Source organism: Hemicordylus capensis, chromosome 1 (genome assembly GCF_027244095.1).
Source record: "Hemicordylus capensis ecotype Gifberg chromosome 1, rHemCap1.1.pri, whole genome shotgun sequence".
NCBI classification, from domain to species: Eukaryota; Metazoa; Chordata; class Lepidosauria; order Squamata; family Cordylidae; genus Hemicordylus; species Hemicordylus capensis.
The window spans coordinates 369,543,232-369,567,351 of NC_069657.1; the positions used below are offsets into that span (position 1 = coordinate 369,543,232).

Below are 24,120 nucleotides of genomic sequence, written 5' to 3' on the forward strand. Positions count from 1 at the left end.
TATCTACCTACTCTCTGCAGCAGTTTGGCAGATTTGCTACATTGAGAACAAATTTGATTTAAGAGTTGTATTAAGAACTTACATCAATAAATTATAACAGATTGGCGATTAGTGGTATTATTTATATGCAATATTTTGGTACTTCTTATAATGCTGCTGTCTGCTTCCCAGGGATTAATTATTTTCATAATTTTGTCTAAGCAGTAATATAGAAAATGTCAAAAAGAAAATTAGATTTTCACTTTCCAGACACAGAAACTTAATTAAAGCCAACTCATAGTCAAAGGAGCATCCTTCACTGATTCTGTGATGTAGCAGGGATGCCATGCAAGAGACCAAAGCTCAAAAAGTGAATCTGGGAATATAAATTACAAGCCTTGTGAGCCTGTGCACATGACACAGGCAGCTTTTGGAGTGTGCCTATTGAAACAGACTATATGAATGAGCACCTGATAATGATTTCCCCAACTAAACACTATCATTGCTCACAAAAGTCTCTCTTCAACCCATTAGGAATTTTAATCCATCGACATGGAAGGTCAGATGCCTCTTAACCCCACCTTTATGTATGGGGTCATAATGTAAGGTCAGCTCTTACAATCATTCATCTATATCTATATCTATATCTATATCTATATCTATATCTATATCTATATCTATATAACCTTCATTTGGTCAAAAAAGGTACCCATTTGGGCATTATAGCTTTTCTGGAATAAAGGGCAGGAGTACGTGCTTCTCTAAATTAAAGATCCCAAATGAAAATAACTTTTTCTGAATGGATTACATTTTTACATTAGTGTATATGTGCAAAATAGTTCTGAACTATGGGATGGCAGATTGGATAGCACAATAGCGTTTATTTATCTAAGCAACCTTGGTAAGATGTATGCTTTCATCTTGTTTGTTAAGCACCATTGAGATTACAATCTATTTTGCAGGGGTGGTTGCTACGCAATTATAGTGTTGGCAACTATAAGAACTTATAAACTTTGCCTTGCTTTTATTTTTTACTGGGCACTTTGTTTTGTTCAACCATTATGCTATACTCTTGCTCTAGAACTACCCCAAATATTAAATCTGTTATTCTTTTCAAGTGTTTTAGCCCTACTTAGCAGATTTTCTTTAGAATCAGATATTTTGCTCTCTCTTTGTATAGAAGACATGCCATATCCATGATCATCTTTTTTGATTCATTCACCATACGTGAATTCACATACGCACCCCTAAGACCACTACTTGATGATTGCAACATCAAGTGATGACCTGTATGTGTAGAACAGCTGTCAAAGATCAAACACCACAGACAGCTTCACATGACCTTTTCAATACTTTTCAACAGAGACACATTATCAAGTCTTAGTCCCTGAGTATTTTTATTTTTATTTTTATTTTTTATCTATTTAACATATTTTTATACCACCCAAAACTTATGTCTCTATGAGTAAACAATAAGCTTGAGGCTTAAACTTCATTTTGGGGAAGATGCATTGGTGCCACCAAACTGCATGTTCTCCTGCATATTCCTAGAAAGTTGTAGATGAAAAACAGTGTGACTTTGGCATTTTTCCTGCTCTATTTCAATGGCAGTCACCTTAAGTGGCGCAGCAGGGAAATGCTTGACTAACAAGCAGAAGGTTGCCGGTTAGAATCCCCACTGCTACTCTATCGGGCAGCAGTGATATAAGAAGATGCTGAAAGGCATCATCTCATACTGTATGGGAGGAGGCAATGGTAAACCCCTCCTGTATTCTACCAAAAGAAAACCCAAAGGGCTCTGTGGGTGCCAGGAGTCACAATCGACTTGACGGCACACTTTACCTTTATTTCAGTGGCAACCACTCATTGAGGATGGGGAAAATGCAATGACATTATTGGGAGGCACTGGCTGGCAGCTTCCATGCCTCTCCCTGTAAAATGAAATTTATGATATAATATATCCGGGGCCAAATGCAACACAGACTTGGGGTGGAGACAAATAGCAATAGCAAAGAATATTTAATGTTTCAGTAACTGTCATTTTTAGTACATCTGTAAAAAGAATGCTAACTGCAAGTAAAACTAATTGATATAATATTCTCAAAACCCTTTTACTTTGCTTTTCTTAGCACTACAACCAAATATAGAGTACCACTGCCACTGTATAAACAACATAAACTGCAGGAAATACTATTGGGAGAGAATTTGCTCAATAATAAACTTTCTTTTCCTACCATCTTTTTCTCAGTTTTTATGTTTCCTACAATGTCCATTATTTAAGTTGGATGAAACAAAGCAATATAACAAAATAATTCAATGTCATTAAGAACTTCTTTTTTAATATGTTAATGCAAAATGGACAGTATGAGTTTAAGCTATTACCTGTGTGATCTAGTGTTCTTATTCAAGTGACAAACTGCAGGTTTCAGCTACAGATTTCTTCCTTCCTTTCAACATGTAGAAGCAGATTTATGAGAACAATAACCTCAGAAGAATTATTGGGACCTCAATCCTTGTGATGAAAAATCTCTTTTTAAAGTGAACATGTAAACCAGGCCCACATAACCTATGCCTCACAAAGCTAAACACAGCCTGTTAACTATGTATTGTGGTCTGCCAGATGACTGACAACTCCTCTGTTTTTGCTGTCCCAGACTGGCAGCAAAAAATAGGAGGTTTACCAAGTCCCTCTTGAGCCACCATGTATAGCTGGTGCACAGGGTTTATTCTAATCTGCAGCTGGACACATTTTGTGCAGTGGGGAAAAATTCTGTGCAGTGGGAACTCAGTTTTTGTGCAGTTGGAAATATGGGGGCTTAAAAAGAAACAGGGTTGTAGAAATAGGTGAGGCAAAATGAAAGAAATGAGAAAATTAAGGTGATAATTGTTTTTCCTTTAAATCTTCTTAATTTTTTATCAGGAGTATATTATTGGGGCCAACTGCCTAACTGATCAAAAGCATTTAACAACTCAGTGGGCTGTTTCAAACGCAACACAGATCCTCAGTTGAATCTGAGAATCCCCTCTGTGCTTTTGTGCACCTCTCTAATTTACCTGAATTCAATTTGGACAAACAAGCTGAAGTTTGAAACCAAAGTATGTAGTTGGCTTGTTTGTTTTAAGTGTGGATGAATTTACCATCATGTTGCATCCAAACTAAGGTTGCCATCTCTCCAGAATTTCTGGGTATTTACCAGGTTTTAAGTATGCTCCCCAGAGCCCCATTAGTCCATTATCTTGCCCGGATTCCCAACTTTCATTAAATAACAACAACAACAAATATTTATATACCACTTTTCAGCGAAAGTTTTCAAAGTGGTTTAAATAGAGAAATAATAAATAAGTAAATAAGATTGCTCCCGTCCCCGAAGGGCTCACAATCTAAAAAGAAATATAAGATAGATACCAGCAACAGTCACTGGAGGTACTGTGCTGGGGTGGGTGGGGTGGATACGGCCAGTTACTCTCCCCCTGCTAAATAAAGAGAATCACCACGTTAAAAGGTGCCTCTTTGCCAGGTTAGCAGAGGTAGTGCCCAGTTAGCAATAATAACTAGCTGGGCCAGGCACAGAGCATCTGTGCCTCTAGTTCTCCCCCCCCCACACCCCGCCATTTTCTTTCCCCACCCACCCGCTCCCTGCCACAGTTTTGTTTCCCGCCTTGCCCACCTCTGCCCCGTTTTCTTCCCCCGCATGCCCGCCAGCCCCATTTTCTTCACCACCTGCCCACTGCCATCATTTTCATCCCCCACCCCACTGTTTTGTTTCCCACCTCACATACAAGCCTGTCTGCCGGCGCTTTCCTCTCCCCCTGCCAGCAGCTCACTCGCAAACTCTTGCAAGAGCTGCTACACATGGTATTAGCAATGAGTATGCCTTAGAGAAATAGGTAGGTAGGTAGATTTTAAAAAGCTAAGCTCTAGCCATTGCAGAAATGGAGTTAAAGAGCAAAACACATGGTCACTATTCTGTCCAAGCCCCTGGACATAGAGAAAGGCAAGTAAAATACAGGAGTCTGGCTAGGGGAGGTTCACAATAAGTAATGAGGAATGTTTCCTTTGTTTTTTGTCAGCAGGAGAGCCCTAGAGGGCAATTGAGGGGCTAGCTTGATTTTGAGGTAAATCACTGCTTACCTGTATACTGTAATGCACAATAGTTGGGGAGGATCTCTTTAGAGCATTTACTTGAGCATTAAACACCTAGACTTTATATCCCAACACTTTCTAATATCCCAACACTTTCTAATATCCCACTGATGGTAGCAGAAAACCTGAACTTCACATAGCAGCAGGTGTGGCTTTGGGTATCTGTTACACTCAAGGATGCTACTTGGCGACATTATTACAACAGCAGTTTCCATAGCTACATAACATCCTATAATTGTGCACATGGCAATTGACTAAGATGAATTACTTTATAACCTTGCTGTGATTTCTCAAAAGATAATTTTCATAGACTGGCATTACTTCCATGTGCAAAGTATATGCATGATGAAATGCACAAATTTCTACCGTATGTATGCCGAGAATCAAGTACCATTAATAGCTTCCTGACATATGTATGTGCACTTGACCAACTCAGAAGAAATATTCATGGAAGAAACTTTGTGGGGGAAGCACATCTTAAAATGTTGGTACAGTTCCCCAGCAACATAATCTTATATGGCTCTTAAAGTAGTACCCCCCCCCGCTTTTATTGTTTGTGTGTGTTCCAACACTGAGAGGTTACTTGAATTATTTATTTAATAATAGATATTATAATATTAAAATAATAATAATAATAATAATATCTCCAGATATTAATAATAATATCTCCAGTAATATCTCCAATAATATCTCTTATTAATATTAATAATAATATCTCCAGATACCCCCAGTGAGGCACTACCTTGGGGTGGTTGTTGGGCTTGCGTGCTCTGAGGAAGGTGAGAGCTATGCCAGAGGTCCAACCATACTAGACAGGTCTCACCAAACAAAGAGTGCCACTCCCATCAACAATATGGTGAGACGTAACATTAATTAATCTATACCGGATTGGTCGTCGCCTGGGTCATCAAGGACCGCACCAGGTGCTGGAGTCCCTGGACATCTGGTGGCAAGTGGGCAACAGGACTCAGGATCCTCAGTTGAGCAACCAGGGCTGGAGACTGCAAGGTTACTGGAAGAAACGTCGCTTAACCGGGAAAAAAATACGAAAAATGCCAACAAAGAAATAATGATCTGCTATTACAAGTCTAGTCCAACTAGAAGAGGTTATTTAAAAATAATGTACCAAATTTGGAAAGAGAAGCATCCAGATACAGAAATAACAAAGCAAAGGCTAGCAGACCAGAGAAGATTCATAATAAGAAATAAAGTATTCACAGAAGTTGAGCTGGAAGAACTGCAAAGAACAACACAGGCTCAAGAGATGGAAGAAGAATTACCACCAACTGAAGAAGTTGCTCAGGAGCAGGTGGAGGGGGTGTTGGAAATAGAGGATGCCGCTGTTGCTGAACTGTTTCAAAATCAAAACCAGGCAATCTCCCCTTTGCCTTCACCTCAAAAACCCCAATGCCGTTTAACAGAAAAGCAACAAGAACTAAAGCAAAAAATAACTGAGCACATGAACCAAACAACCACCAGGGTTCAACTTTCAACTCTAAAAACAGTTGCCAAAAAAACAACTTGCTCAGGCATTAAAAGATGTCAATGCTGCACTTGCAGAAATAACAACCAATAATTTGCAAGAAACAAACCAACTAATGTACAGTGCAAGCAACAATAACGACACAAGAGCTTGGATATAAGTTCAGCGTACCTGTAAAAACAGAAAGTAGTACATCACCTAAATGGAAGATTAGATTAGAAAATAAAATCACCAGGCTTAGATCAGATGCTAGTAAACTGAAAGATATGAAAGACAAGAAGCTGAGGAATGAAAACACCAAACAGTATCTGATCCAAAAATACCACCTAGATTCAAGGAAAATTAGAGAAGTCCTGGAAATAACAAAGCAGCAAATAACAGCAGTGTCAAAGAAGATTAGCAGATACTAAGCCAGAATTACACAACACAGGCAGAATCTCCAATTCCAGTCAAATCAGAGACGTTTCTACCAAAGCATAGAAGGAGAAACTGCAAGAAACATAGAAACACCAAATAAAGAAGAAAGAGTGCAATTCTGGGGGAAATTATGGGACAATCCAATAGATTATAATAAAAAAGCAGGCTGGGTGAAAGAGGTCGGAAAAAAAATGTAACCAACAAATGCAAGATCTAATAATAACACCAGAATTAATAAGTGAAAGAGCAAAGAAAATTAAAAATTGGACTGCCCCAGGCGACGATGAACTGCATGGCTTTTGGCTTAAACACCTAACAAGCCTTCATAAACAACTATCAAAACAGTTCAATCACATTTTGCAAGGAGGTGATATTGAACAATGGCTAACAACTGGGAAAACTCATCTCATCATGAAAGACCCAGCAAAAGGTGCAGTTCCAAGTAATTATAAACCGATAACCTGCCTGCCAACCATGTTCAAATTATTAACTGGAATAATAGCAGATGAAGTGATGCAACACTTATTAACTAACAAACAGCTTCCAGTTGAACAGAAAGGAAATTGCCCGAACACCAGAGGCACAAAAGACCAGCTGCTGATTGACAAAATGATTTTAGAAAACTGCAAGAGAAGAAAAACCAATCTAAGTGTTGCATGGATTGACTACAAGAAAGCCTTCGATTCATTGCCTCACACATGGATACTAAAATGTTTAGAAACAACTGGTGTCAGCAAAAACATTCAGATATTTATTAAAAAAGCAATCAGCATGTGGAGTACACAGTTAACAATCAATGGTGAGACACTTGGACAGGTTAGGATTAGAAGAGATATTTTCCAAGGGGACTCACTATCCCCTCTGTTGTTTGTAATCGCCATGACTCTACTTTCACAAATACTAAACAAAACAGGCCTCGGACACCAAACATCTAAAACATCAAGTCAAATCAACCATCTGCTGTAGATGGACGATCTGAAGTTGTACGGAAAGTCCCAGTCAGAAATCGAATCACTGCTAAACACTGTCCATATATTCAGTAGCGATATAGCAATGGAGCTTGGACTAGACAAGTGTGCTGCATTAATAATAAACAGAGGAAAAATAAGAAAAACAAAAGGAATAGAACCGCCCAATTTAAGCAACATCAAGAACCTGGAAGAGAAAGAACATTACAAATACTTGAGCATACTACAGGCTGATAACATTGCACACTTGAAGAGCACATCAACACCATAGGGGCCACAGAAATCACCATCGGCCAATTACAAAAAGCAGCTTTACTGGGAACAGCCTATATTCTGCGACGATATCTATAATAACAGCAACAACATTGATAATAAAATTCAGCCATCCCAGGTCCTTGGGAAGGACTCGATGTCTGGATAAAACAAACCAGTCAATAACACCTTTCTGACTGTGTAAATAAATAAATATTATCTCCAGATACAAATGCATTTTATAATTATCATGGGAATGGGTAATTTCCCCTAGATCTTTTCATAACATATCCCAAAATATGATTCACAAATGAATAGGTGCAAAGCCATTTTTACAAAAAATTTCCAGCAATGTAAATTATTGCTATCCTTGGCCTCACCCTTCTTCTCTTACAATCCCACTCTCCGATATTTTTATATTCCCTTGTGGGCTGCAACCCCATGCTGCTGTTATTCTGTGTTTACACAAGGTGGTAGGGTTCATGTGCTATATATTTTTCTACAATGCTCATTTTTTAGATGAAACCAGCATCCTTTCTAGTAGCTAAATAACCATAAATGTGCTTTCATGCATGTGCAATCCCATTCCTCTAAGCAACTTATTAATTATTTCAAAGATATTTAGAGGTCAGCACTCACACAGGTTTCTATGCATGGAGCCTCATTAATACAAGAAACCATACGGAGAGATGGGATAGATTTTGTTACCATTAGACATGGGCAGAGTATAATCTCTTAAGATTTTATTAAAACATAAACAATTAGTATAAGGCAACTAACTTTTGTCTGCATCCCATCAGTATCAACAAACATAATGGATTTCAATCATGATGCTGTTATTTACATAGTTATTTAAAATGGTATTCCTACAAGTGAAAACCCTATCTGCTGTGAATCAGAACTACTGTGTGTTATATAGTAAATCCCACTCTTCCATAAATTAGAACTACTAACTTTACAATATGAAGAAAACAACTCAAATAGAAATTTTAGCCAGTCTACTGGATCATAACCAGAAATGCCATTTCTTGCTAAGCCTTCTGTACTAACCAATCATACCATTAACTATTCATATTGTTTTATCAGCCTTTTAATTAATCTTCATTGATATTATATCATAATTGTTTTAATAATTTTATCCTGTTTTTATATTGTATTGTAAATTAGAAACACCGCCTAGGGATGCAGCTGTCAGGAGGTATAGCGATATGAGAGAGAGGGGGAAAGATTGTAACACAAAAAGGGATTGTGTGGCAGTGGTGAAGCCTCTGACAAATCTGAAAGGAGGAGAGAACATAAGAACAGCCCTGCTAGATCAGGACCAAGGCCTATCTAGCCCAGCATCCTGTTTCACACAGTGGCCCACCAGATGCCCTTGAGAAGCCCACAGGCCAGAGATGAGGGTATGCCTTCTCTTTTGCTGTTGTTCCCCTGCAACTGGTATTTAGAGGTATCTTGCCTCTGTGGCTGGTGGTGGCCTATAGCCACCAGACTAGTAGCCACTGATATACCTGTTCTCCATGAATTTTTATAACCCCTTTTAGAGCCACCCCAGCTAGTGGCCATCCCCACATCCTGTGGCAGAGAAGTCTATAGATTAATTATGCGCTGTGTGAAAAAGTAATTCCTTTTGTTGGTCTTAAATTTCCTGGCCATCAGTTTCATGGGATGACCCTTGGTTCTAGTGTTGTGGGAGAAGGAGAAAAAAATTCTCTCTGACCACTCTCTCTACTCCATGCATAATTTTATACACCTCTATCATGTCCCCCCATAGTTGCCTCTTTTCCAAAACATAATATGGGTATAGAGGACAGGTCCATGTGACAGCAAATGCAGAGGTGAAGAAGGCTGGAGTTCACATACTGATCTGAAATAGCCAGATACACTTTTGACTGTCCGCCTCTACTATATATTCAGTCAACCTTTAGTTTAAAATGAGAGTTAAGATGCTTTCAATGTTCACTGATGCCCAAAAAAGCGTGGACATTGCATGTAAAAGTGTCCATCTTAACTTCTGTAACATTTAAGTCAAAAAGGCTTTGTACAATCTCATATATTATGCTATTTTAGAAAGAGGCTCATTATTATTATTATTATTATTATTAACATTTTATATTCTGCTCTTCCTCCAAGGAGCCCAGAGCGGTGCACTACATACTTAAGTTTCTCCTCAGAACAACCCTGTGAAGTAGGTTAGGCTGAGAGAGAAGTGACTGGCCCAGAGTCACCCAGCAAGTCTCATGGCTGAAAGGGGATTTGAACTCAGGTCTCCCCGGTCCTAGTCTAGCACTCTAACCACTACACTACGCTGGCTCTCTTATAACATCATTATTTACTCTATGAAACACATGCTTAATAAAATGACAAATTAAAATAATTTAATTGTTGTCTTTTACTATAGCACTTACTTGATTTACTTAATAAGTAAACAACAACTTTGTTGTTGTAAACCACCCAGAGTCGTAAGTTTTGGGGTATAAAAATATATTAAACAAACAAACTCTCAGTCTTATGGTGGTTTAGTCCTCAATTTTAGCAACTCACTGAATTCCCTTGTTAATAATATGCAGCCAGGCTTCATTATTACAATAAGAGTATTCCTCATTTCTTATGGAGAATCCCAGAATGCTCCTTAATTAATTCAAATAGCTCTATGTGTTCTCTAAGTTTTATGTAACAGTAAATTGCACTGGCATAATTGGTGGAATCAATGCCAAAGATTTCTTCAAATTTTCATCTTGGATTTACTGTTGTCATAAGAAAAAAACCATGGAAACTAAAAGCCTCTATTACTTAACAACCTGTTCATCTAGGACTAAAATAATAATTTTCCCCTTTATTGCTCCAGAATGTTGACCCTAGGGTATTTTGACAAATTCTCGTGACAGATAAGGGCATAATTTATCCTCTAATTCAACAGGAGTAGTCATGTGGCAGCAGCAAGATAACAAAAATGTACTTAGATCATTTTTTGGGCAGCAAGCTATTGTGCCAGCTGCATGCAGAAAAGTGAAGGCCAAACGAGATGTGACACTGAGTTCTGTCTGCGTTTTCCTTGACAGATTTTTCAAAAATGAAAAGCAGCCTTGGAAGGCTGTGATCAGGAACAGAAGAGTGACAGGCAGAGGTGCTGGTATTAAAAAAAAAAAAAAAAAATCCACCCACCCAATTGCTTTTGTGCCTGCAGCTGGGAAGACACAAGGTTGCTATATATTTTACTCTTTGAGTAGCCGGTTGGGGAGAGCTATTTTAGTGGGGGAAAGGCAGGAGAGGAAAGGATCAAGCACTCCCCTCCCGCACCATTCTTCAACTTGTGACTGCAGTCTCAAAAGGTTGTTTTGCGTTTTAAAAAATCAGGGAAAAGGAACATAGAACTTAGCATCACAGTGTTGGACAGATGATAAGCAGTTAACAAGGAAAGAACAAAAGATAACATGAATGCAAAAAGACCATGACGGCTGGAAAATCAGAACAGTGTGTCAATAAATGAAATAAATGAATACTTAACTCTTCATCAAGCAGTCCACTGCCTGATATTAGTTGCTAACTAAACAGAGCAAAAAGGATCAATGGTAAAAATACCAAAATAAAAACCACAATTACAGGAATTTCAATCATAAGTAGAATTCATTAAGTCCATTTGATTTCATTGACATTATTTCCAAATGAGCCCCCAGATCACATAAACGGTAGTAGCAAATTCTTGAAATAGAGTCAGCAAAAAACAATTCAGTGCCTGAGACAGGAAATCCAAATGGTTCTCCCAATTCCCCATAGCATGAAAAGATAAATACTACTAAATACTTATACTACCCTCTAATATTTTCCACAAATCTGCTTCCTAAAGTGGGCTGGTTCTATCTGCCTAATGGTAGAACTTGATCTGCTTGCAAGTGTAGAATGTTTCTACATCATCCAGAATGTTTATATCATTTTTCAACAACAAAAAGTTCTCAAAGCAGATTCCACAGTAAACCAGTAAGAAAAGGAAGATGCTCTTCTAACCCAAAGGAGCTCACAATAACTCATGACATCAGAAAACCGTCATTGGGAAGGAGCTATGCTGAGCTGAATAGACTCATTTGCTCCCCACCTGCTAAATGTAAGGGACTCACTACCTTTTGCTCAGCAGGAGGCATATTACTTATACAAGCTGAGGTAATCCAAAAGACAGCAGGTATAAAAGCACCTTAGGTGCCACATCTTTAAGAATCTGTTCTGATACAAAACATGTCAGAAATTGTTCACCCACGATTTAATAAGAAATGTGTTTGGCCTACAATGCAAAACAATGAAGGTATAAATCCTCAAAGGCTCCTTCCAGCAAAAAGGATATGACATGGTACTTCCCTCAACTTTGAAGTGTGAAAGTAAGAAAGAAAACATATCGTACGCAGCTGTTTCATAAGTGTCTCTATACACGTTGTGAAAGTATCAACATTCTGTTTCTGGTCTGCTGAAAAGGCTGTCTCAGAAACCAGTCAATCCTTTTCGAGGCATCTTAACCCACATTTCTCTCTCTTGTCAAGCAGAAAGGATACCTAGCCTAACAAATGCTTTGGGTGATCAGCCCTGCACTCAGCACAGTGGTAATTAGCAGAAAAAACTTCATCAGCCAAGAAGACTATGTGAAATTCCTGTTACAGTACTTTTCCTATTAGTACTTGAAGAAAGGCCAATGAAGTTAACAACTTATTTGACTCTAAAGAAGAAATGGGGAGCAGAGGACATTTGGCTTTTGGGGGGGGGGGCCTGCAGTTTATAGCTATCATCATTTAACATTTGATGATGATGAAATACTAATATGAAAAAAATGTATGCCTATGTTTATAAAAGAAATGCCCTTTAAAAACAAGTTCTAGTACAGCAGAGGCGGCTCAGAGCTAGCTTTCCCCCAAACCAATTGGCAGTCCATCAAAAAGAACCAAATGCTAAGACAAATAACAATTTCACACATTTATTTGAAACGAGTGACAGGAAGGTATTTGTTTTTTAAGCTAGTAATTCCTTTCCCATATTTAAGTGAAGTAGGATGAGAAATAGTAGTGCATGACTTACCCACACAAGGGAGGGAGTAGCCAAGGACAGGGTCATGGACAAACTGGCGATCGTTCAGCATAGTCACACAGTATAAATGAAAACAGTCCAGGCAAATGACATGGCGATGTATGCACTGGAATACCAACACGGGACTCCTGGAAATGAGAATAGTAAGAATAAAAAAAGATGGTAATGCAGTTTGTTTTTATTATGTGATTACAAATACTTCAATTTGTTGTTATTATTTACTAAGGGTGGGATCCAGACTAAGTTAGTCTTGATTAGGTCCCATTAAATTCAGTGAGATAAATCTAAAGGGCTTAAGTTTACAGGACGGTAGATTTCAGGTGAACATTAGGAAAAACATCTTAATGGTACGACCAATTTAACAACAGATCCAAGGGATGGTGTGTTCCTCCTTGCTGGTGGTCTTCAAGCAGAGGCTGGACAGCCATCTATTGGGAATGCTCTAATACTTGATCCTGCATCAAGCACCTGGGTTGGACTAGATGGCCTATATGGACTACTCCAGCTCTATTATTGTTGCTTTCTGTGTATGGTTGATGTATGGAAACCATCAGTGAATGCCATTGTGATTGATGGGTGGCAACCAAATAGCTAGGAATCTGAAAGGAGGCTGTATAGTTCCACTGCTTGGTGCACTGCTGTCACTATCATAATGTAAAGCAGCTGTCATTCACACGGAATACTCCTAGGAATTTTTCTTCCCTCTTTTCATAAGAAACTTAACAGCCAATTATAAAATTAAGCATAAAACATAAGCAACTTGCAACTATTTGCGTAAGGTAGGATCCTAGGAACATAGGAAGCTGCCATTTACTGAGTCAGACCATTGATCTATCTAGCTCTGTATTGTCTTCACAGACCGGAAGCAGCTTCACTGAGGTTGCAGGCAGAAATCTCTCTCAGCCCTATCTTGGAGAAGCCAGAGAGGGAACTTGGAACCTTCTGCTCTTCCAAGAGCAACTCCATCACCTGAGGGGAATATCTTACAGTGCTCACACTTCGCACATTGGGATGAAAAACCCCAACTTCAAGTATATGCTGATGGGATCCGAGCTGTCGGTGACGGACCAGGAGAGGGATTTTGGGGTCGTGGTGGACAGCTCGTTGAAAGTGTCGACTCAATGTGCGGCAGCTGTTAAAAAGGCCAATTCCATGCTAGGGATCATTAGGAAGGGGATTGAAAATAAAATGGCTAACATTATAATGCCCTTATACAAAACTGTGGTGCAACCACACTTGGAGTACTGCGTACAATTCTGGTCACCACATCTTAAAAAGGACATTGTTGAACTGGAGAAGGTACAGAAGAGGGCAACCAAGATGATCGGGGCCTAGAGCACCTTTCTTATGAGGCAAGACTACAACACCTGGGGCTTTTTAGTTTAGAAAAAAGACGACTGCAGGGAGACATGATAGAGGTCTATAAAATCATGCATGGTGTGGAGAAAGTGGAGAGAGAGAAATTCTTTTCCCTCTCACACAACACTAGAACCAGGAGTCATTCCATGAAATTGATTGCCAGGAGGTCTAGGACCAACAAACGGAAGTACTTTTTCACACAACGCGTGATCCACTTGTGGAACTCTCTGCCACAGGATGTGGTGACAACCTGGATGGCTTTAAGAGTGGTTTGGATGACTTCATGGAGAAGAGGTCTATCAATGGCTACTAGTTGGAAGGCTGTGGGCCACCTCCAGCCTCAAAGGCAGGATGCCTCTGAGTACCAGTTGCAGGGGAGTAATGGCAGGAGAGAGGGCATGCCCTCAACTCCTGTCTGTGGCTTCCAGCGGCATCTGGTGGGCCACTGTGCGAAACAGGATGCTGGACTAGATGGGCCTTGGGCCTGATCCAGCAGGGCTGTTCTTATGTTCTTATGTTCTAGTCTTCCTTTCATATGCAACCAGGGCAGACCCTGCTTAGCGAAGGGGACAAGTCATGCTTGCTACCATAAGAACAGCTCTCCTCACAACTCCATCCTAATACATGTCCCACTTGTTTCAGAGGGCTTTCAGTTGTTCTCTGTGAAGGGAAATACTCCACACATATCTGGAAATTTCCTCATTGCATCTACAAAGCATTCCTCTGCTATAAAGGAAGCTATTACATTCAGAGATCCACACATCCTTTGGAGCTGCTGGGTAATAGCCAACCAGTATAAAGCAAATGTAAAATTCATTAAAAATAAGGAGAAAGATCTAATGTAGGATTCCCAGCAAATCCTGAAGCAGAAAGCTATCTTATTTAAGCATTAATGCCTTCATTCAGACTCCACAGTTCCTATTGCCCAACTCCACCCCTAATAACATCGCAATACTGTAAAGAAATATTCCAAAATCTTCCGTCTAATCCTTTGCAAATCATTTAAATGTTTCCATCTAATCCTGAAATACTAAACTGCAAAACTGTGAATGTGGGAAGAATGCAAGCAACACATGTAAAAGATAATATTCTGATGTATGACATATACTGTATACAAATGCATAATCTTCTTTCAAAATATGCCTTAAAAGCCTTATATGCAGCAGACGTCAAGGTAGTGTGCTGGTAGATTAAAAAATATAATCTCAGTGTTTTAAGGGATTTCACTGAATAAAGCAGCTTACAAACTGAATTAAATAAAACCTCCCCATTGCTAATCCTTATTAGTTGACCACTTGCTGTTCCAAAAAATGATTCCCATAAAGAGACAGGCAGCAGACAGAGAATACTCAGCAGATTTCAGCTACTGTAGCTATCCTTACTCCCAGAGGCCTGACCTGGGAGACCCAGAGGAATACTCCTGGACTGTTTCGGTTACATGGGCCCCATTACGTGTGTCCCAACAGTTAGATTTGTTTAAAAATGATCCACGCCGTGCCCTCTAAAACTTGTACTCATTAATTCATGTTAAATTATCCTCTTACTAAGAGTTAACTAAAAGTGAAGCAAGGATACATACATAGGCTGAATTCATATGTAGCACGAAACTAGAGTTGCCTGGCAACAGGGACGCTGCCACATCCCACCCCAGGGTGGGTGTCAGCCTCTCAAATGGCATAGTCACACAGGGACACTTCCTCTTCCCACTCTTTCCCTTGCTGCCTCCACCTGGTAATCAGGAGGGAAAGAGGATGGGATGACAGGACAGGCACTAAGTGCTTTGCTTCCCAAAAAGCAAGAGGCAAAGATGTTTGTTCACAAGCACAAACACTCCAGGTGGCAACATAAGCAGGACACCCCATCACAGCTCTGGGAGGGGAACAAATGGCTGGGTGTGTGTGTGCCCGGTGTCAGGTTTAAAAGTCAGCCCCAACCAGGGATTATTGAGCAACCTAGTTCAACTTTTTTTTCACGGAAAGGTTGGGGAAGGGGGACTGAGCCCCTTCTCCTTTGGGTGTTTGCCGTTTCTAGGCTTCCTCATGAGAAGGATTGGTCACCAGGGACAGCAGTGCTCCAGTCAAAGGAGCTTGTTGGCATGTGTGATGAAGGATGCTGACCTGAGGTGGACCGCACTTGCTCAGGAGAGTGCCAGGCCATGGGGACACCCCCTCATAACTCATGAAAAGAACCATCAGAGAGAAGGGGAGAGAATTGCTAAGCAAAATCTCTCATAATGTGTGATGACAAAATATCCCCTTCTTCCATGGACTGCTCTCTCACAAGAGTACCAGGCCACTGGGGCTCTATATCAAGTCAAGTTGTCTGTGGAGGAAAGCCGCAAAGGTGGGCACCCCAGTGACTGCTCTCCCTGTCTTGGTAACTGCCACCAAGTAGCTGTCAAAGCGTGCCCCCTAACAGCCCATCCGCCCACATGGACATATGCACCCTTGCTTCTGCCCCAAAATAGTGACCCTGCTCTCTTGGGGTCACTGGAATTTGGGGCTCCTCTCTCCCACAATTTCCCATACCAGCAGATCTGCATACTGTGCAATGCCGGACAAAACCCGGGAATTCTGAATGGATTTAAAGATCCGTCCATGCACCGCATATGGTGCAATGCTGGACAAAACCTGGGGGTTTTGAATGAGTTTTAAGATCCGTCCATCCACCCAGTGCTCCCCCTGTACGCACATGCGGCCAGGCTCTGACATATGGAGCGTCAAAATCTCCTTTGGGTGTGCGCAAGGCTTAAAAGGGAAGGGGGGTTTAGTGTTTCTGTTCTATTTTTTTACCATGGAGAGTTGGGGGCCCCACACAAGTGGGACCCCCTTTGTTGGTTAGCTCAACTTGTGAGAGTGCAGTCCGGAGAGAGACCTAGGAGTTTCAACCGCATGATCCTCCTCATTAGACTGGCCCTCTCATGAGGGGATGAGGCCATTGGCAGCAAGTTGGTCTTCATTGAATGGTTTGGTCTGCATGGAATGATTTGATGGGGTGATCCCTTGCAACACCATCCTAGGTCATGGCGGGACAGACCCCACAGGATCCTTTGCCCTCCCTCATATACATATCCCCTCCTAGGACATCTTCAGGGATGCACTTAGGTGATTTTGGAGTCTGGACCTAAAGTCTTTTGGAACCCCGCCTCTGCAGCCACCCCCACCCCACGTTAACCATCATCGCCTAAAGGCCTCTGGAGCCCAGCCCAGCCCCGCTGCATTAAGCATCATCATCCCACATATATACCATGACACACACATTATTTTTAAACACATGAATTCTTGATGGCACAAATAGCAACTGAACTCACCAGGAGGTTCTTTAATGCAGGGATTCTCAATCTTGGGTCCCCAGATGTTGTTGGACTTCAACTCCCATTGGGGTCGGGGATTATGGGAGCTGAAGTCCAATAACATCCGGGGACTCAAGCGTGAGAATTCCTGCATTAGAGAACCTCAGGAATACATAATCAGCCAATACATACCAAGAGATACACTTTTCTGTACCAAGTGTAAAAAATCTTGACAGAAATTGAACTAGTTAAGCATTCCCCATCATTTAAGCTTTTCACAGCAGGAAAAGCTTCACCAATTTCTATCTTTGAAAGGTACAGGGAGCCTTACTGTGCAAGTCAGTAACAATACTGACCAACCAACATTGGATCATAGCAGATGACACACTTGATATAAAAAGCTTACTAAACTACCACCGCAAATGCATCTCAGCATCATGCCCTCTTGAGCACTGCAACAAAGCTGGTGACAGATTGGATATAAACCTTACTAAACTCCACCACCAATCAGTGTTCCCTCTAACAGGGAATCCCAAATGTTGTTGACTTCAACTCCCATAATTCCCAGCCAAAGACCATCACAGCTGGGGATGCGGGGAGTTGTAGTCAACAACTGGGATTACCTGTTAGAGGGAATGCTGCCACCATTGAATCTCAGAATAATGTTTCATTGAACTTTTGTGTAGTACTTGAGAGTGCCTAGCATACTGAGAAACTTATGGAGAAAGCAGCTCAATTCAACCCACAGGCTAGGGCACAAACCTCAGCAAGGTCTATTCTAAGTGTTTATTTGAATTGCAGCCAGTGCATCCTCCCGCCATCCCAACCTGTGAGCATCTCCTAAACTATTCCTATTTAATTTTTTTGAGGAGGGGGAGACAGGGGGCAAAACTAAGGCTCTCAGAATATTTCCTTAAGCTAGGTAGGTGTGCACTCAATCAGTCCCTTGGATGGGAGACCGGTGGGTGGGGAAAAGGCCCCCCTCCCCCAAATAAAAAAGCCATAGTAAAAAAAAGGGGGGGGGAACCTACCCAACAATAATAGACTACAGGAGGAGTAGGTGCAAATGTGCACATTTTATATATATGCAAAAGAACAATAGCACTGGCACTGCAAAAAGATAATAATGAAATCCAGCCCTCAAACAGCATAATACAAAGGATCCTAAGACTGTTGTCCTCTACATATACCTTGTGTTGGACTAGGATCGGGAAGGGAAGACCCAAGTTCAAATCCCCTTTAGCCATGAAACTCACTGGATGGCTCTGGGCCAATCACTTATCTCTCAGCCCAACCTACCTCACAGGGTTGTTGTGAGGATATAAATAACTATGTATTCTGGGCTTTCCACTGGAAGACAATCATGGACAAAGACACCAAGGGGGAAATGCATCACAATCAAATCGCTTCCCCCCCTGCCAAACCAGCTCTCCCCACCCCCGCAAGACCTCAACCCACAGGCAGCCAACCCAGCCCTCTCTCCCCCCACCCACCCAAGTTGCCAACCCAGCCTTCTGCTCCTCCCTCTCCACATGCACCCACAAGACCCCAACCCACAGGCATCTACACACAGCAAGGAAACAGTAGTAGACAGTTAGTTACTGGTTTAATGACTGACTGGCTCAGCTGGTTGTTTGGCTCACGCTCAGGGCTGTTGTTGCTCTCTGGCAGCGGCAGCTGCTGCCCAGTGCCTACCGGGTAGCTGCTGCTGCTGGAGAGCCAACTGCCTGCTTGCCTCTGATGCCTCTTCCCCAGCTCTCTGCTTGCTCCTTCGCCTCACCGACGTTGCTGCTGCCGCTGCTGCCCCCCTCCCCGTAGAGCATGCAGCAGCGTTCCTTTGCTGCACGAGGCAGGCAGGCGGAGGAGAGAGGGCCTGGGGGGCGTGCGCAGCCAGCCAGCTGCCCACCCCTAAGCAGCAGGCTGCAGCCAGCAGCCAGGAAGGACCTCTGTGGTGCCAAGGCAACCCTTGCCCACCGCAGGGCCGTCCTCTCCCTCGGTTTTTGGTGCGACGGAGCGGAGAACAGACTAGCCACTAGCAGCAGCATGGTATCCCATTCCCTTGAGACCCCTGCCCAGCAAACACACAGTTGCTGGGGTCTGGGGTGGCCATGGGAGGCAGGTGTGGTCATGGAGGAGGAGCATTTGGATCCCACCCACCCCCACTGCAGAGGACTGGGTCAGATCCCCGTGGCCTGGTCCTAAGAGCACCACTGGACATCTTCATGCTTATGCTCCCTTCCTTTTCCTGAGTGACAGGGAAATAGCGCTCCCCTATTATTGTGTGGGTTTGGGTGCTTGGCTCTTGGAGGCGCTGGTGGCGCCATCACTGTCAGAAGAAGTGCTCGCATGACACGGCATTTACAGGGATTTAAAATACCTTTTTATACTGAGGCTATGTGGAGTGCTCTGAAAATGAACAATTGTGCTTGGCACGCCCCCTTTGAGATTGTGACCAGTCGTGGCTGCTCCACTGGCATGCTGACGCTTTGCCCACAGTCTGCTGGGATTGGTCTTGGCGGCTGAGCAGCAGGTGGGGCTCCCCTCTTCTGTAACTGGAGATTGGAGGGCCACAGTTGGAACAACGTCTGTGGTACGATTTACAGTTTAGAATTGAAATCGTCGGTTTGCCAACCTCTGATTTTGTACTACGTCTGAATTCAGTCACAGTCTGTAATGACCTGCTGACCAGCTGATCAGCAGCTGGGAACCACATTCTTCAGGGGGGACGGGGGAGCTGTCAGACACAGTCTGACAGGAACAGAGACAGAGTGTTGTCCAAAAACATTGTCAAAAGTCAGCACCAGGAATTCCACAGATGCCAGGATCGGGGTGAACACAATCATAGTCAGTCCAAACAAAAAGGCTCGGTTCCAAGGTCAAGGTTGCTCATGGTCAGGGCTGATCACCATGGATGTTGTTTCCAGCACAGATCCAGCTCTCAGGCCGCTCTAAATAGGCTGTGTGCTGAGAGTCCCATCCATCACTGCAACTGAGCCCTGTCAGGGAGCTCCAGTTGGATCAGAGCTGGAACACCTGCTCCTTTTGGCCAGCCTTTCCAACCTGTGGCATTCCTCCCTTTGAGCCTTACTCTGGCCAGACATCGTTGCTGGGGATCTGGAACAGGCACCTCAACTTAAGGCATCTCAGAGGCTTTATCAGAAGGAGAAAGGGAAGGAGGCAGAGGGCCCTGCAAGCCAGTCAGCTACGGTTTTGCTATGTCCCCCTCCTCTGAGTGTTCATCTGAGGAATCCTCCTCCATGACCCCCATGGGAATCATCACACAGTCTTGGGTTTAACAATGTTACCAACCCAGGGTTCATGTCCATCCCTTTTCATGATGGTCCTATCCAACATTCTCCTCTTTAGTCACTCTGAAAAAAGATTGGTGCAATTCAGAGAAAGTTAGTATAGTTGTCCCATTTGAATCACTGGAATTTTTACATCCTAATTTGAGGAAGGGCTTAGGCCCATTGATAGATAATACCTAAGCACAACTAACTGAACCCAACAGGTAGCTAACTTAATACTCGATGGGTAGTAAGGCAGGATGAGATGCTTGCCTTGAGAGAGAATTTTTCAGTATTCTTTTCAGTGAGGGAAACATGAACCAGATTCCACAATTAAATCTCTGTTAATTCATCCTTTGTTTAAGTGCATTCTTAGAGGGCTTGATCCTTTTGTATGAATATGCTCAACAGAGGATTATTTTATGTACCAGAAAGGGGTGTTCATATGGGTGGAAAATGAGCATGCTTTTTAAAAAGTGGTTTTGTGTAGAAGAGTTGATAATCTGTGGAGGTCAGGTAAGGCTTGTTGGGGCAATCCCATTCTTCAGCTTTAACAAACTAAAATAAAGAAAAGGAGCTCTACAAGAGAGTGAATGAAATAGGTTTTGTATTGCTTTGATGTCCACATTATGTGGGTATGTATACAGCTGAGATGTTTTTAAATAACTAATATAACAATGTTTAATTGCAGCCAGGGCACAAGCCCAGAAACTGGTTCTCAGTGCCCTGGGGCATACGGAACAATCAAAGAGAACATCTCTATGCATGTGCTGAGTGAATTTCACTGAATAAATACTGTAGAACTGACCTCCTCCTCACACATTGGCTGACATTCTCCGCATGGTGACGCAGGCAGTTCAACACCACTTGTTCTCCTGGAGTGTGTCTAAAATGCTGCATGTGGTGTTGCAGAACAGGACGATTCTGCACTGACTTAAAATTGCACAATTACAATTGCACGATGTGATGCCCATTGGAAATAACAGGCATCACATCACACAACTGTGATTGTGCAATTTTAAGTCAGAACTGAACAGCCCTGTTCTGCAACACTGTGAGTGGTGTTTTAAACACACGCAGGAGTACAGGCAATGCTGAACTCTCTGTGTTACCCCACAGAGAATGTCATCCACTGTGGATTTTTTAAAAAGTCCTATGAGAACATAGAGTAGTTTTCCAAAGGAAGTGAATCATGCATTGGAGCAGTTCTCTTTTCAGAAATTATGTGCTGCAGTGAGAGAGAGAGAGAGGAAAGCAGGGGGACAGCTCGTCAAGATGAGGCAAGATGAGATGAGGCAACTGCCTCAGAAGGAACCTGTGCTATGGGGTAGCAGCAAGTACAGGCACCCTGCCACATCCTTGCAGGCATCACTTTGCCAGCCTGTCACCACCCTCAGCTCCCCACCACTCTCCCTTTGTGTTTCCCTCCTCTAGCATCCTGTCCCTGACACAGGCCTTACCTCCCTCACCAGGTCCACTCTCTTCCCCATCAGCTGGCCGCCTTAGTTTCTGGGTGCTCTGTGGTGCATGTTTCAATTGACAAGTCAGCATCAGAGATGGAGGAGACAAGAATGGAGCTCTTAGCCAGATTGCTTTCTCTCTCCATCTCTTCCCCATTGCACCTTTCACTAGTCGGACTTGTGCACTGCACTTTGCTCCAAAGTACAAGGCACAATCTGCTGGTGGAAAGCTCTGGGCGGCGGTGGGGGGGTGGGGCGGGAGGATGGGAGAGAAAGTGACCCAGCTACTTTAGCTAGTGACTTGGCAGCAATGGGATGAAACCACCTTGGGATGAGTTTTATGAAAGGTGGTATATAAATTGAACAATCAATCAATTCATCAAACAAGGCTGCTGCTCCATGAAAAAAGTTCCATCCTTGCTGCCTCTGCCTTACCATTTAAAACAGGCACAACAATTTACTTATTATTTATTACATTTCTATTCTGCCACATACCGAAGTCTCATGGCAGTTTACAAAGCAAATGATAAAACCAGAATTATAACCAAATTTAAAAAGTTATAAAAAATTTAAAACCTAAAACAGCAGAACCATAAAGACCAACTTAGAGCTAATGAAAGACTCGGTGAAACAAATCCATCTTGAGCACTCTTTTGATTGATTGATTGATTGATTGATTGATTAAGTGCTGTCAAGTTGGTGTCATCTCTTAGCGACCACATACAGTGGTCCCTCGACTTACGAAGATAATCCGTTCCGAACGCACGTTCATAGGTCGGAATTTTCGTAAGTCGAAAAGCGCATCCATGGAGGTCCGGAAACATTCGTAGGTCGAGAAAACCGCATCTAAAAATTCGTAGGTCGAGGAAGCCGCATCTAAACCAGCAACGACTTCCGGTATTTTTTGTCGTTCGTATGTCGAAATCTTCGGATGTCGAGTACTTCGTAAGTCGAGGGACCACTGTAGATAGATTCTTTCCAGGATGATCTGTCTTCACCTTGGCCTTTAAGGTTAAAGTGGTGCATTCTTTGCTGTTGTATTCAAGTCCATCCACCTTGCTGCTGGTTGTCCTCTTCTTCTCTTTCCTTCCACTTTTCCCAGCATTATGGATTTTTCAAGGGAGCTGGATCTTCGCACAATGTGTCTAAAGTATGATAGTTTGAGCCTGGTCATTTGTGCCTTGAGTGAAAATTCTGGATTGATTTGTTCTATGATCCATTTGTTTGTTTTCCTGGCTGTCCACGGTATCCTCAAAAGTCTTCTCCAGCACCAAAGTTCAAAAGCGTCAATGCTTTTTCTATCTTGGTTCTTCAAAGTCCAGCTTTCGCATCCATAGAGTGTCACAGGACAAACCACTGTCTGAATTATTCTAATCTTTGTAGGTGTAGACACATCAAGGCATCTAAATCTCCTTTCCAAGGCCTTCATTGCAACCCTACCAAGTGCTAGTCAGCGGCGTATTTCTTGACGGCTGGATCTTTTACTGTTGACAGTTGATCCTAAAAGGCAGAAGCTATCTACCACTTCAGTTTGTGCTCCTTGACTTTCATTACTAGAGCTTGCAGATCATCTGCACTTTCAGCTATCAGAGTGGTGTCATCAGCGTAGTGCAGTTTATTGATGTTTCTTCCTTCAACTTTAAAGCCAACTTTAAAGTCATCTTCTTCCAATCCAGCTTCTCTCAGTATATGTTCAGTATATAAATTGAATAAAGAAGGAGAAAGTATACAGCCTTGTCTTAATCCTTTGCTGATCTGGAACCAGTCTGTTTCACCATGTTCTGTCTGGACTGTGACTTCCTGTCCAGTGTATAGGTTTCTCATTAGAACAATGAGATGTTCTGAGATGCCCATTTTCCTAAAGATATTCCACAACTTGACAAGATTGATGCAATCGAAGGCTTTTCTGTAGTCAATAAAGTACATATTGACTTCTTTCTGGTATTCTTTGGCTTTCTCAATTATCCAGTGTGCGTCAGCAATAAGTCTCTTGTTTCTTGGCCTTTTCTGAAACCATCTTGAACATCTGGCATTTCCCTTTCCACGTAGGGCTCTAATCTGAGTTGGATGATTCTGAACTTTATGTTGTTAGCATGTGAAATCCTCTTTTAAAACCTGCTAAAGATGGGGAAGCTCTTACAACAACAGGGAGTTCATTCCAAAGCTTCGATAGGCCCGGCCCTGAGTTGCCTCCAGATGAGTTGGGGGCATCGGGAGGTGGACCTCTCCTGAGGATCTTAATAAGGGGTGGGGGTCCTGGAGGAGAAGGTGCTCTCTTAACACTGTGCCCAGAAGCCCAGAAATCTGGGCAACAGGGAAGAAGACGGCTGGGGATGGAAGTGTGGCTGGCTTTAACTTCAGGGTCTGGCATCAGCTGTGGCATGACTTTCGCCTCAAGTTGGCACTGGAGGG

General features: G+C 42.3%; 1 protein-coding gene across 18 annotated transcripts in view; it reads right to left on the reverse strand.

The window, feature by feature from the left end:
* Positions 1 to 24,120, reverse strand: part of PRKN (parkin RBR E3 ubiquitin protein ligase) — a 1,235,051-nt gene that overhangs the window by 416,143 nt on the left and 794,788 nt on the right. For all 18 annotated transcript variants that reach the window (XM_053295156.1, XM_053295166.1, XM_053295224.1 and 15 more), the window contains one exon: positions 12,302 to 12,438. In XM_053295156.1, the coding sequence (XP_053151131.1) occupies positions 12,302 to 12,438 (137 nt within the window). The remainder of the gene's footprint in view (positions 1 to 12,301; positions 12,439 to 24,120) is intronic.